This window comes from Mustela erminea, chromosome 6 (assembly GCF_009829155.1).
Source record: "Mustela erminea isolate mMusErm1 chromosome 6, mMusErm1.Pri, whole genome shotgun sequence".
NCBI classification, from domain to species: Eukaryota; Metazoa; Chordata; class Mammalia; order Carnivora; family Mustelidae; genus Mustela; species Mustela erminea.
The window spans coordinates 55,332,286-55,348,000 of NC_045619.1; the positions used below are offsets into that span (position 1 = coordinate 55,332,286).

The 15,715-nt window shown below is 36.7% G+C and overlaps 1 protein-coding gene across 2 annotated transcripts in view; it reads right to left on the reverse strand.

The window, feature by feature from the left end:
• LRP6 (LDL receptor related protein 6) overlaps positions 1-15,715 on the reverse strand; it is a 173,166-nt gene that overhangs the window by 36,217 nt on the left and 121,234 nt on the right. For both annotated transcript variants that reach the window (XM_032347330.1, XM_032347331.1), the window contains exons 13-15: positions 9,902-10,104; positions 7,583-7,794; positions 6,443-6,633 (exon numbers count right to left, since the gene is read on the reverse strand). In XM_032347330.1, coding sequence (XP_032203221.1) covers positions 6,443-6,633; positions 7,583-7,794; positions 9,902-10,104 — 606 coding nt within the window. The remainder of the gene's footprint in view (positions 1-6,442; positions 6,634-7,582; positions 7,795-9,901; positions 10,105-15,715) is intronic.

The following is a 15,715-nucleotide window of genomic DNA, read 5'->3' on the forward strand; positions in this document are numbered from 1 at the left end:
ATTCAAGAGGCATGCATTCAGTTAAAAAGAAAAAGGATGGACTGCTCAATGAACCTATTCTATAGGTACTGAAACAATACTTATATTAGACAAGATTAACTTGGGGAAAAAGAGCTATAGAAAGAAACATGCTAATGGTAATATTTTCGTAGCCATAAATAATAAGAATGAACTTAAAAAATTATGAGGGACCCCTGGGTGGCAGTCATTAAGCGTCTGCCTTCAGCTCAGCTCATGATCCCGGAGTCCTGGGATCATGCCCAGAGTTAGGCTCCCTGCTCAGTGGGAAAACTGCTTCTGCCTCTCCCACTCCCCGCTGCTTGTGTTCCCACTCATTCACTCTCTCTCTCTCTTTCTCTCTCTCCATCAAATAAATAAATAAAATATTTTTTAAAAATATAACTATCCTGGGAGGATGGGAGGAGAGTTCATATGAGTATTTTGGGGCTATATAGTTTAAGACAACAAAATATTTATTTTCCATCAAGGGAAGTCAACTTGTGATGTCTTAAATTGAAAAATCAAGAAATAGCTGTTTTAAGCAAGTTATTTTAAAAATAACAAGCAGATGTCTCAGCATGGGAATTGAGAGTAGTAGGTAGGACAGAAGACTTGTTTCTTATTATAAACTAAGTAGAAACATTTGATTTTCACAAATATTTACATGTATCACTTCAATGAAAATTAAAATTAAACCTAAAATAATAAGAGTAAATAAAAAAGATTAGCTGATGGTAGTGTGAGGATGGCTTCAAGTGGTCCTGGAGAAAAAAGAGCTGTCAACAGTGTCACTGCAGGATCCCAAACATGATAAGGACCTGATCTATTTTAATGGCAGTTTTAAGTAAAACTCTGGAGTCAACAATGAAAAAAGATGTTCATTTATTCAATAAACTACGCAAGTACTAAATACAACCCAATGTATAAAGCTCCGTGGGAGGTTAGAAATATAAAGTAGAAAGAGAGCCCATGATAAAAGTGTTTGTTTGTGAATATATAAGGAAGGGGGAAAAAAACCCAACTATCAACATTATGCCAACCTTTTTCAGAAAACAGAAAAAGAGGAAACAATTATTTTCATGAGGCTAATGTAACCTTGATGGCAAAATGCCAATAAGTACATTGTAAGAAAGAAAAATTATAGGGTACTCATCCTCATGAACACAAACACAAACATTTAAACAAAATCCAGCAATATATAAAAAGGAAAATGTAGCATTTTCTACAATGCAAATTAGGAACAGAAGGGAACCTCCCTAATCTGATAAAAATGTCATCTACAGAAAAACCTTAGTAGGTAATACCTAATCATGAAGTACTGAATGCTTTCCCCCAAATTAAGAAAAACAAAAATAAAACAAAACCAAAAAACCCCAAATTCTATTATTCTATTCAACATTGTATTGGAGGTCCTAGCCAGAACAATAACGCAACAAGGAAAAAGAAACCTTCATTAATTTGTAGATAAATGGTTCTATGATGTTCAAATCTTAAAGAAATCACAGATAACTGAATTTAGCAAGGTCCCTGGGTATGAGCTCATAATAACAGAATGAGAGAAAAAAAAGTAACTATTTTTTATTCCTGCCACAGTCAGACAATGAAATATTAAATATTTAGAATACTCTTTACCACTAACATTCAAACGCCTCAAATACCAAGGAATAACTAATGAAAAATGGGAAAGATCTCTATACAGAAAACTATAAAACACTGAGGGAAATTCAAGTTCTAAATAAGTGGAGGTATATACCATGTTCATGATTTGGAAGACTAATATAAAAAATAGTAATTCTCTCTAAATTGACCTATAAATTCAAAGCAAACCCAGTCAAAAATTCTACTAGGTTTGGAATTTTTTGGTGGAAACTCAGAGGCAGATTCTAGAATGTAAATGGCAATACAAAGGGTCAACAAATAGCTATCTTGAAGAAATATTAAAGATGAACACTGCCAGAGAAATTTGTTATAACATTATAAACAATTAAGACAATAAAATATCACATAAGACAAAGTGACCAAAGGAACATTAGATTCCAAAAACAAACTCATACAAATACAGTCACTTCATTTATAACAAAAATGATGTTGTTAGAGAACAATGGAGAAAGAATTATCTTCTCAAAAACTGATGTTAAATCAAATAGTAATATGGGGAAAAAAAATTTTTAACCCCTACCTCACAACATACACACAAAAAAGTTCCAAATGGATCATACATCTCAATGAGAAAAGTTAAAAATTTTCGGGGAAAAAAAACCACAACAGAATATCTTTGTGACTTTGCAGTAGGCAAAGATTTCTTAAATAGAACATAAAAGGTACTAATCTTAAAGGGAAAAATTAGTAAACTATACTGCACTAAAATTAAGAATTTTTTCATCTAAAGATACCACTGGGAGAATGAAAAAGGAAATCACAAACTGGAAGAAGATTTATGTAATATCTCTCCTTCTCTACAGAGGAAAGTGTAAAGATATACTAAAAATTATCAAACAAGACCTAAAAAAATGGAGGGATACGCCACAGTCATGAATGAAAGACTGAATTACTTAAACATGCCAATTCTCTTCCAATATATATGTAACTTGATAATGGATAAACAGTCAGATAAAGAATTTTTAAAAATCAGTAGTAGAAAAATGGGCAATATAGCAATTCATGGAAGAAATAAGAATAACTAATAAATTAATATCAGAGAAGTGCAAATTTTATTAATAAGATATACTTTTTAAACTATTGGACTGGCAAAAATTTAGAAGTCTAACAATATCAAATATGAGAGGGACAACTCATATACTTCTGGTGGGGGGGGTTAAATTGATATAATCACTGAACAGCAACCTGGATGTATCTGCTCAACATGAATGTATACATAGCACATTACAGAGCAATACTACTACAAGGTTTAGGCCACAGAGAAATGTTCAAATAACTGCATAAGAATACTCATTAAAACACTGCTTTTAATGCCAAAATGCTGGGAATAGCAGTTTAGACAGACAGAATAAAGTGTAGAATGATTCATACAATGAAGTACTATTTAGTGATGAAAATAAGTGAACAGAATTATAGATCAACAGGGATTATCTCAAAACTATATGTGAAAAATTCAAGCTACAAAGGGATACATGGGAATATTATATTAAGTTTAAAAACAAAAAAAATGTTCAAATGCATATGTGTGTAGGTATGGTAAAAAACACACACAGAATACAAAATATGCATGGCCATGAAAAACATCAAAAGTTATCTCAGGGAAAAGAGGGAGGAGAAAAGAATTGGGAAGGGATATGTAAGGGCTTCAAAATTGTAATGTTTCATCTCAAGTAAGAGAAGGAGGAAGGGAAGCAAATATGGACCCAAACTCTAGATTTAACAAAGTTGGATGGCAGGAACTTTATAATTTCTGTATGTTGGAACCATTTCATAATTAAGGGTGGGAAAAAAAATGCACTAAAAAAAATGGAAGTTTGGGGAACCTGGGTGGCTCAGTGGGTTAAGCCTCTGCCTTCAGCTCAGGTCATGATTCCAAGGTCCTGGGATCCAGCCTCGCATCCGGCTCTCTGCTGAGCAGAGAGCCCGCTTCCCCCCACCCCCCGCCTATTTCTCTCTCTCTCTCTGTCAAATAAATAAATTTAAAAAAAAAAGAAAAGGAAGTTAAAGTGTTACTAAGTGTTACTAATAATAGTGTTTTGGATTTTTTCTTCTTTTTCTTTTCTAAGCTGTTTTTAATGGACATTGCTTTTAAAAACGAAAAGTAAACATCACAAATGCAAAGAGAGGGAAGGAAAGAAGGAGAAAAAACCCCACCCTCAAGACTAAAAAGAGTTAAAACACTGACATAAATAACTATTATTCAAATTAGAGGTGACATATGAGATACAAGTGATCCGATGAGGGAAAGAATATACGGTGTGAGGTATGTGTACATAAATGTGTGCATGACCACAATCAGAAAAGGCATAATGGAAGGAGGCACCTAAATCTGAAAAGATCGAGTATTTTCTAGGTTTTAGAAAAATAACAAATGTATTCAACATAAAAATTCAAATAATACAGAAATAAATACTCTTAACAGATTAGTATGCTAGCCTTCCAGTCCTTTCTCAAGATATATCTGCTTGCTTATTCCTTGAGGAACATACAAACATACATTCGTATCTTTCTTTCTTTTTTTTTTTTTATTAACATATAATGTGTTATTAGCCCCAGGGGTACAGTTCTCTGAATCACCAGGTTACATACTTCATAGCACATACCTTCCCCAATGTCCATAACCCCGCCACCCCTTCCCTACCCCCTCATGAAGATATTTGCAAACAACCTATCAGATAAATGGCTAGTATCCAAAATCTATAAAGAACTTATCAAACTCAATACCCAAAGAACAAATAATCCAGTCAAGAAATGGGCAGAAGACATGAACAGACATTTCTGCAAAGAAGACATCCAGATGGCCAACAGACACAGGAAAAAGTGCTCCATATCACTCGGCATCAGGGAAATACAAATCAAAATCACAATGAGATGGCACCTCACGCCAGTCAGAATGGCTAAAATTAGCAAGTCAGGAAATGACAGATGCTGGCAAGGATGTGGAGAAAGGGGAACCCTCCTACACTGTTGGTGGGAATGCAAGCTGGTGCAGCCACTCTGGAAAACAGCATGGAGGTTCCTCAAAAAGTTGAAAATAGAGGTACCCTATGACCTGGCAACTGCACTACTGGGTACTTACCCTAAAGATACAAATGTAGTGATCCGAAGAGGCACGTGCACCCGAATGTTTATAGCAGCAATGTCCACAATAGCCAAACTGTGGACAGAACCTAGATGTCCATCAACAAATGAATGGACAAAGAAGATGTGGTGTGTATATATACATGATGGAATACTATGCAGCCATCAAAAGAAATGAAATCTTGTCATTTGCGATGACGTGAATGGAACTAGAGGGTATTATGCTTAGTGAAATAAGTCAATCAGAGAAAGACTCGTATGTTTCTTAATAGTATGTATACCTATTGGTATGAGTGTACACATACACATGTGTATACACAGTATAAATATTTTTAGAGAGCAAGCTGTCATCAAATATAGTGTGTGTGCAGACATATATAAAGTTAATTTAAATTTTAAACAAAACTTGGGGCACCAGGGTGGCTCTGTCGGTTAAGCATCTGTCTTTGGCTCGGGTCATGATCCCAGGGCCCTGGGATGGAGGCCCACGTCATCCTGCTCAGGGGAAGTCTGCTTCTCCCTCTCCCTCGGCAACTCGCCCTGCTCCTTCTCTCTCACTCACTCACTCACTCCCTCTCCCAAATAAAATCTTTAATAAATAAATAAATAATTTTTAAACAAAACGATCTTAATAAACATTGTTATGCAACTTAGTTATTAAAAATTACCCTCCTATGTCAGTGCACACAGATCTACCTCATATTTTGGAAAATGATTGTAATATTCTATACACTAGATATACCAGAATGTTTCTCTGCAACAAACTATTATAAATAATGCTCACAGGGACCCTTATACAAATGGGTATTTCTGTAAAAAAAAATAAAATAAAAAAATAAAAAAGCTATCCACAGGGGAAATTCACTGGCAAATTGCCCTCCAAAAAGATCTTACCAATTCCATTTATACCAAAGTGCATGAGAGCATGCCTTTCTCTACCATTTTAACCAATGTTGGGTGTAATCAACTTTAACATATTTTTGCCATTCTGATAGACATGAATAATGTATTATTTTAATTTCATTTACCTGATCACTAGTGAGGCGACACAGAGTTATTTGGACATCAGAAACTGGGGGGAGGTGAAGTAACTATGATTTAGACAGAGGTGTGAAGACAATAAAAAAGTAAAAGTACATGTGAAGAACCAAAAAATGATTTAATTTGGTTACAACACCAGCAATGGTAAGATTATTTGAGTTTGACGATGGGTTTGTGAAAGGCGAATACCAAATTAAGTATACAACTAGACTTTTTCTTCAGGTTCTGAGACTATCCTGAAGATTTTTTTAGTAGCAGTGACATGATTAGAAACCATGCTTCAAAAAATTTAGGAACAGTGTATAAACTTTCAAGGGGGGAGAATCAGCAGGGAGGAGATTTCATAGGCTAGACCCTAGGCCAGAGAAGACAAGAACATAAACTAGAACATAAAAATTAGGAAGGGAGAAGTGATGCATTAGAAATATATTATTTACAGAGCCCAAATCAAGAAAATTAGGAAATTATTAGATAACAGAGGAACTAATCATGTTGACAGTTGAAGAAAAAGTACTTCCCAACCAACATGATGCTAATTACCCTTTAGTAAATAGAACTGTAAAGAAATGTGCATAAAATGAATAGAATGGAAGAAAAATACATGTTTAACGAATCATCTCAATAACTCAAATTAAAATAAGGAAAAACACTTCTTGGGTACCTGAGAGATCACTGCTTTCAATTCGCCGGAGATCTGAATCTGCCCAAAAGAGCTTGCCCAATCTGCTATCAAGGGCTAATGCAATTGGTTTACTTAAGCCACTGAAAAAGAGGACCTCCCGTTCTGTTCCATCCAAAGCAGCCCGTTCAATTTTGGGAGACCTTTCCTGAAGATTGGTAAAATACATATACCTGAAGAGAGAAGGAAACAGGTCAGCAAAGAAACCATGCAAAATGAGAACATTCTTAAGATAAAAGGAGAATATTTTAAAATCTTATTTTTAAAAGTTTTAAAAAATATATTTTTAAGGCCATGGGATACCTTAATTACTTTCAGTAATAGTAACACAGGGTACATAGAAGTTCTTAGGGAGCTAATTTTCACGGATTAAAATGTAGTGATAGAGGTGCCTGGCTTGTTCAGTGGATAGATAACTCTTGATCCCATGGTTTTGAGTTCAAGCCCCACGCTGGATGTAAAGATTCTTAAAAATAAAATGAAGTAATAGACACAGGCATACTTATGCTCTTGAAATATTACAATATATAAATAAAATAAAAGAAATAAAAGAACAGTTAACCAGGAAGACCTGAACACCAAATTTTAAATTCCTTCTCCAATTAGTCTATTTCATAACTAAAACTAAGTCATACATGAATTATTTCTCATATTTAACTTCTAGAGCTCATCTCTTTCCTCTCTTCTGAAATAAGCTAGTTCCCCTGATGAATTCCTTATTCATTCAGGTGCAAATGAGTCTAAATGTAAAGCTCTGTATTGAATGAAGAAAATGTATTGGTTCTTGTCATAAAGGAACTTACAGTAGAAAACATAACCTGAAAAACAATTGAGTGTAAGGTAGAGTACTAAGAATAACTAGAGAGGCACAGATAGAGGGCTGGATACTTGGGAGAGGGGAAAATCACACCTGGCTGGGGTCAGATAGATCAAGGAAAACTTCGTACAGGATGTTGAGGTTCCAATCGTCCTGAAGGTACAGTTAGAAATTAGAACTATAGCAACAGTGACTAAGGAAAGAAATTCTAGGCAGTAAAATCAGTAAAGAACACATGAGCTGAAAAGGAAGGCTGATGAGGGTCTCAGACACCAAGATATCTGAATGCAACTTCAGTAACATACCCCTTCTCCGGGTTCACCACAATGGCTCGAGGTCTGTCTTGCTCGCCTTTTAGTACCACTCCAATTGATCTCCCATCTAATCTTGTTACGTTAATGACGTTGGTGGCCTCACAAGTCCAGTAAATGTAGCGGCTATAAATGTCAATGCTGAGGTCATAGGGTTGTATTTCTAGGTTCTGATTTGGAACTGAGCTCACAACCACAGTAAAGCCCTGGGGAAAGAAAAACACATACATACAGAAAATTAGACTCCAAGCCAAAGAGCCCTGAGGTGATCACTCACAATGCTTACACATATGTCGTTACAAACTTGAGAAGGAATGCTCAAGTCTCACCAGACATTCCTTACTAATACATTTTTTTATGGATAATGTGCCTCCTTGTTACCACGCATTTCAAATGTTCCCTTTGGTTACTATGACCTGGGCCAGAGGAGAGAGCGGAGGCCACATAAATTGTTCTAGGGACCTGACAGTGCATTGATTAGAGTGAGGAGGTGGCAGCTGTCTCAGCTAGAACCACTCCTCAGAAATACCACTAAAGCAGTGGTTCTTAACTCGGGGCACTTGGCATGGTATGGAGACATTCTGGACTGCTAGACCTATGGAGATGTAACTAGCATCTAGTGGATAGAGATCAGGGACGCTACTAAACAGCTTACAATGTACAGATCATCCCTCCACAACAAAGACCTATTTATACAGCCTAAAAAATGTCAACAGTGCTGAAGGGGAGAAATTGCTTACAGAGACAATAGCAATTAGGGCTACAAACCACACCTACCAGTCATGTCTTTCTCCAATCCTCAAACCACCGAAAAAAAATTTTTTTAACAAAGTAGTTAGAGATGTTCAGTTCATCTGTTCTACCCAAATAAATGATACTTCCTTCATTTGGCAACTCTGTGGTAACATATTCCTTAATGAAGCTATCTCATTTATCTTCTGTCCTCGGCTGTATAATAACAGCAATAATATAATTTCTATCTACTACTTAGCCTGTTAGCCCTGGCCTCTGTAGTAAAAGGTGCATCTGTAATACACCCCTATAACTGTACCCCCTCAACAACCCCTCAATAGCCCCTAAATACATTATCTCCTTGCTATTTTTTTCTGAAATAGTAGACATATCAAAAGTTAGTAATCCAATTTCCCCAAAGTTTGATACACTCAAAATCCACCATCACTGCTATAAGGAAGACTAATAATTATTTATGGCAATCCCAGTTTAAAACTGCTTAGCCACAGAAAGTCATGTAGTATGGATAACAGCATGCAAACTGTGACTGGTGTGTAAGCATAGACAAGATTTGTTAATAGCATTTTCATCCCCATCCCACAGTCACCATATAATAGCCCCTCCATCTCATTAGGTTAGTGATAACATATCCTAGATGTTTTTAATTTTACTGATAAGTTTCCTATCCTCTGAACGTTTTAAAAATAGTTAATAATAATAGAACTGTTATTTACTGCGTCCCCACCTACTATGTAACAGATAGTGGACTATGAGCTTTGCATAGTTTTCAGCTAAAAAGTTCATAAAAGGGGTTCCTGGGTAACTCAGTCAGTTAAGCAGCCTACTCTTGCTTTCAGTTCAGGTCATGTTCATAGCCAGTTCCATACTCAGCAGGGAGTCTGCTTGAGGATTCTCTCTCTCAAATAAATAAATAAATCTTTAAAAAAGAAGTTCATAAGAATCCTAGTGAGTGACAGAGCTGAGATCAAAATCAAGGTCTATTTGATTTAAAAGCTTCTAACATTCCATGTAAATGGAACCATAATGGAAAAAACTACAAAAACAGATATGAGTGGCAGCGACAAAGTCATTCCCAACATATGAGCATAAATTTTCCTTGTATAATTTTTTAAAAATTTATTTATTTGAGAGAGAGAGAGAGAGCATGAGAGGGGAGAAGGACAGGGGGAGAAGGTCAGAGGGAGAAGCTGACTCCCCGCAGAGTTGGGAGATCAATGTGGGACTCCAACACGGAACTCCGGGATCATGACCTGAGCCAGAGGAAGTCGACTACCCAACTGAGCCACCCAGGCACCTTCCTTGTACAAATTTTAATCCAATGGAATCATCAATTGTTTATTCAAAGATCATTAGGAGGGAAAAAAGCTGCTAGGTCCAGAATTCGAAGTCCCCCTCCCTTCTCCTCTTTCCCTCTCTCTCTCTCTCTTTCTCACACACACACACACACACACACACACACACATTCTCTTTCTCTCTCAAGAATTAAGTAAAACAGGATGGTTGGTTACTCCAACTACCAGGAAAAAAAAAACCCAGATTTTTAACTGAGCCCTGAATTACCTGGCTGCCATCTTCTTGTGCTTTTCGGATCATGTTTTGTCGTGAGTCAATCCAATAGAGTTGCTTGTCCAGTGGGTCATAGTCTATGGCCCGGACATTGCGAAGGCTGTGGATAGGAAGGATGATGTCAGGGCTCTGCTGCTCATCAATCACCATGCGGTTGATAGCACTCTTTTGACTGAAGAGCAGGAAAGTAGTTGGAGCTTAAAGAAGGACAAGAGCAAATTTGAAACACAATTACTCTAAGTCTTGTATCACCCAAGTGTTTGATTAACTTGTTGCCTGTATTTCATACAAAACAAACACAGATGCTAAGGAAGTAGGGCTGAGAACAAAACCCTTTGGAATGTTCCCAGAAACTCTCCTCAAGGTGACACTAATCAGCACTATGCAACCAAACCAGTTATGAATTTATTCAGTGACACGCTGCTAGCCTATTTTGTTCCATCTTGTCCACAGTGGTATAAAAGGAGACTCAATTTCAAGAAGCATTTGATAATGATATCAAAATTCTCCTTGTCCACCAAATGAATAATCCTACTCTTCCGTAACCTATTCTTGTGGGTGGCAGGAACATAGCTTCCATAGGTCAAAGCAAAAGCTTCACGACTGGTTTTAGTCTCAGCTGTCTTACTATCTAGTCACTTGATCATAAGTAAGTCAATGAACCTCTTTAGGTCAAAGTTTGTCCAACTCTAAAATAAGGTTATAATGATCTCATCCTGCGCATTAAGTTGCTCTAAGAATTTTACAACATATATAAAGATACTTTAAAAATTGTAATGCATTATGTCAATTATACCCCAATGAAAAATTATATAAATGTAGAGTAAAATAACTATTGCTCATTATTATTGAGCAGTAGCAGTAATAAAGTTGGTATTAACAGAAATTAAACAAACCCTCATGGACTACAGATACAGGTTTTATTTTGCATTGTGTATATATGATAACTGTAAGGACAGAGAGCCAGTAAAAATCTCTCTCTCCTCCCCTTTCCATCCTTCCTTCTCGTTTTCTCTCACACATACACACAGACACACACAGAACTAGTAAAAACAAATGCGTTATACTCATTAGCTCCGATCCTCATTAAAAAAAAACCTTGTATTTATATTTTCACTAAAAAATATTCTGTTCTGATGCTAAGATGATATCCTAAACTTATGAAATAGGGAAATGCAACACAGACTAAATTTCCCTTTCCTGGGGAGTAAGCCACTGATTACTACTATGTAATTATCTTTAATGCAGGCAAATATCTAGAAAACAACAGCACCTGACAGTGCTTCTGACAACTTCAAAGTCTACTAGCATTTTGAACATCTTCATTAAAACATAATATATAAAAATTCCATAATTACACTCTATTCTCTTGGTATCCAGTCATCACCTAAATCCAGTAGAATTTTGTCCTTCTCATGAATACAAACATAAATGGGCGATCCAGAACTCCTTGCTTTATTTCTTCCTAAGCCCCATTCTTCACAACTCCATTATGTGTCCTTCCCTGGTTTACTTTACATTTATACCCAAATGTACATTGGCTTCAATCCCAAAGAAACTCACTGGTATTCATAAAGAAGCTTGGTATTCACAACACTGAATTTTTTTTTTATTTTTTAAGTGAAGCATCATTGACACACAATGTTACATTCACAACATAGAAATCCTGCTTTATATAAGTACTTCACTGGCTAAAAGCCCATACCCAGCTTAGAAGATCAGAAAGTATTCCAATGATTCCAGTGGAATCCTTCATTATCTGGAGTTGACTCCATCACATATTGACTTACAACTTTTAGCAGTTTTAGTAGAACCCATGCCTTAAGTAGTAAGAATACATGTCACAACAGAGTAGCTATCTTTTTTTTTTTTTTTTAAAGAATTATTTTTTTGGCAGTATTACTTTCTTGTAAGTCAAGAAAAAAAGGGGAGGGGCTCTAAACAGTAAGTTTCTAACAGAATAATCACCACTTACACTAAGACATACAATGAAGCTTAGACTAAAGAGTTTTAGTTGCCAACTTCTCCTGCCTGGAAAACAATTAATCAAATATATATTTGGCTCCTACTGTTTTACTGGGCTTTTTGGTTTTTGGGAGGTTTGAGTCAGTTTTAACCTTCAATTAGATTCCATAGTTTGGTGTTCTAGAAATGTAGAATATGGCTCCAAAGAAATGCTTGTTTTTTTTGTTTTTCAAGATTTTATTTATTTGACAGAGAGAGAGCGTGCATTAAGTAGGGGGCAGAGGGAGAGGGAAAAGCAGGCAGAGGGAGAGGGGGAGTAGCAGGCAGAGGGAGAGGAAAAAGCAGGCTCCTCGCTGAGTGTGTGGCCTGATGCAGGGCTCAATCCCAGGACACTGGGATCATGACCTGAGCCAAGGGCAGATGGATAACAGACTGAGCCACCCAGGTCCCCTATATGCTTGTTTCAAGAAGTTTGTGGATGGCATTAACAACATTAGTTGGCTCAGTATTTCTAAGAGGAAGCTAATGTTCTGACTTACTTCAAAGAAGACTTGATTCAGTCATTCAGTGCTTAAAGTAAAAAAGAATATGCAATTTTATAAATCTAAATCCATCTTAATTTATGTAACCTCTAACCCAATTAACTTCTGCAAAATGGTACTTTAAAAATTGTCATCCAGGCTGAGTCTTGCATTTCTACAATGAAGACAGCTACACAAGTTGAAAGATGAGGTGTTACATAGGAGGGAGGTTTTCAGCTCTCTTCTGAAGGTACAACTGTTCACCTGCAGCTTAAAGGGAGGCAACGCTCTTGTGTAAGACCTTCATAAACTACAAGGCCAAGTCCATTGCATGTGATGGGCCATTTGTGCACTATGCCAAGGGCACCGAGTATGGACCAACATCCAGTTCACATGTCATTAACCAAGCCATGCACCTTTGGGCATGGCTGCCCAAAGCAAACACCTTTCCCTAATTTGCACAAAGGTGCCACAGAGACCTGGCACCTTGGTGATGAGCAAGGGATTCCACAATTTGGCTTCCTGTTTCCTCTGTGACTTAATCTCTTTACTCACTGGCCTCCTAGGTGTTCCTCTGATATGCCATTCTCCCTCCTTAGGCCTTCCCATTTGCTATCCCCTTTACTTAAAAGGTCTTCTCCCAGCTATCCACCTCGCTCATTTCCTTACCTCTCTCAGTTCTTGACATAATGTCACTTTATCAGTAACGATTTCTCTGATCATCATATTTAATGTTGCAATCCTCCTCACCCTTTCTTGCTCTTAATATTTCTCCATAACATTTATCTCCTAACGTGTGATATAGTTTTACTTATTGGGTTCAATATCTGTTCCACTAAAATAGAAGCTCCATGAGGGTAGAGAGTGATGTTTATTTCATCCACTGCTACATTTTCCACTGGCTCAAATGATGCCCATTATGTAGCAGACATTCAATAAATATTCATTGAAAGAATAAAGGAATAAACACATAAAGAAATATACATTAGATGACAATAACTATGGAAAGCCCTATAGCCATAATTCTGAAGGTAAAAGAATAAAATTGTTCTAGAGAATTGGGAAGGAAAAGAAACAAACATTTATTTATTTAGGACCTCCAACATATCACTCATCATTCTAGATGTTAATCCCCAAAATTATCACCTCCATTTTTAGGTAAGCAAACTCAGAAATGTTAAGCTTTTCCCCAAGGTCACATAGCTGTTGAATGAAAGAGCACATGTATTTTTCCAAGTCCTGTCTGTACTGCTTCTTCATCCTTTTATTTAACAATGATCTCCTGAATCATTACTATTTACCAAGCACTATTGTAGGCACCTAAGATATATCACCTAAGATATATCAGTGAAAACAAAACAAAAAATGCTGCTTCAAGGAGTTTATATTCCAGTAGACAGACAAAAGCAATTAACATAATAAATAAGTTATAGTATATAAATATTAGAGTATATAAATTGTATAGGATATAAAAGAGTGGTAAGTGTTATAGAAAAAAGAAAAAGTACAGGTAAAGAACACTGGCAATGCTAGAAAGGATGAAAGGATGATTTGGTTTAAATAAGGTAGACCAGGTCTCACTGTGTAGGTCACAATTAAGCAAAGACTTGGAGGTGAAGTATATCCATGAAAATATTTGCAGGAAAAACATTTCAAAGAGCAAGAAGCAGTACAACAGTCCTAAGGCAGAAGTAACTGGCATATCTGAAAGTAACAAAAAGGCTAGTGCGGTTGTCATGAGAAGAACAAGGGAGAAAAGAGTAGAAGCTGAGGTTAGAGAAGCAAAAGGGGAGGGATGCAAAGTGTAGGGTATGGAATAAGAAGTAGGTTTTTACTTCGTGTAAAATGGGGAGCCATTGCAAGGCTTTGAGCAGAGAAACAACACAATCTGATTTCACTTTTGAAACACAGGTCAGGGGTGCATGGGTGGCTTGGTTAAGCGTCTGCCTTAGGCTCAGGTCATGATCCCAGGATCCTAGGACTGAACCCTGCATCAGGTTCCTTGCTCAGCAGGTCTCCCTCTCCCTCTGCTCCTTCCCACTGTCTATTTTCTCACTTTCTCAAATAAATAAATAAAATCTTAAAAAAAGAAAGAAAGAAAGAAACACAGGTCAAGGAATAAATCACACACAATGCTGGAAAACATTCTGATGGCAAGTACTTTGTGTTAAAATTCTCTCATAATCTGTCTTGGAATCTAATATATCTCTACACAAACATTAAATAGTACTCATTATAGAAAGAGCACACAACAGAAAGCCTCGTGGAACACTAAAGATCTATCACCAAAAGGTAACCAAAGAGAGACGGATATTAGGGACTCCCAGCACTGATTTCTCATGGCCTTCACTCACCAACTATTATGCACAGATATAAGCAGCTAAAATAATGATCTCAAAAAGTCTTTCCATATTTCCCTTGTCTCCACCCTCCATCAGTCATTACCTCTATTTTCTCCTTCCATTCAAAGTCAAACTTCTTGAAAAAGATACTACCTCCCTTTCCCTTTCTCCTTTCACATTTTGACCAACTCTAATCTTTCACCACTACTTCCCTGCAATTACTCTCTTTAGAGTTACTAATAACCACCTTATTAAAAAATCCAGTAGATTAGGCTTCACCTAACTCAACCTCTCAGCAGCATTCAACAGTTCTTTTTGGGAGTAATCCTATTTCTGGTGCCTGCTTTTCCTTCTACCTCTTTGGCTGTGCTTTCTTTCCTCAAAGTTCCTTAGGTTACCAGATCCTTTCCTGTCTCTACACCCAGAGTTGGCAAACTATGGCTCACAGCTATATCTTGGCCTGCTGCCTGTTTTGGAATAAAGCTTATCAGAATTCAGACATAATTTAGAAATATCTTGATAATGGCTGCTTTCATGCTACAGTGGACAGAGTTGAACAGATGTGACAAACTATGATTCACAAAGCCTAAATATTTACTCTCTGGCCCTTTACAGCAAGTTTGCGGACCCCAGCTCTAAACCTTCTCCCCTAAGTCATCTTACCCATTTTAAATACATGCTAGCAATTCCAAAATCTATTATCTCCACCCTCATGTCTCCCCTCTTCTATTCAACTATATAATTAATATGTCTATTTCAGTGTCCCATAGGAAAATCAATACAAACATGCCAAAAACTGAACTTTTTAATTAGTCTTCCTCTCTAGTCTTCTAATCTCCTATCAACTTAACTATTCAAACCAAAAATCTAAGTCATCCTTGCTCCCTCCATCCTCTTCTTCCTCACATCCAACCGATTAACAAGTTCTGTTCACTCTAGCTTCAGAACAGACCTTTAATCTGCAGCTTCTCTCCATCACC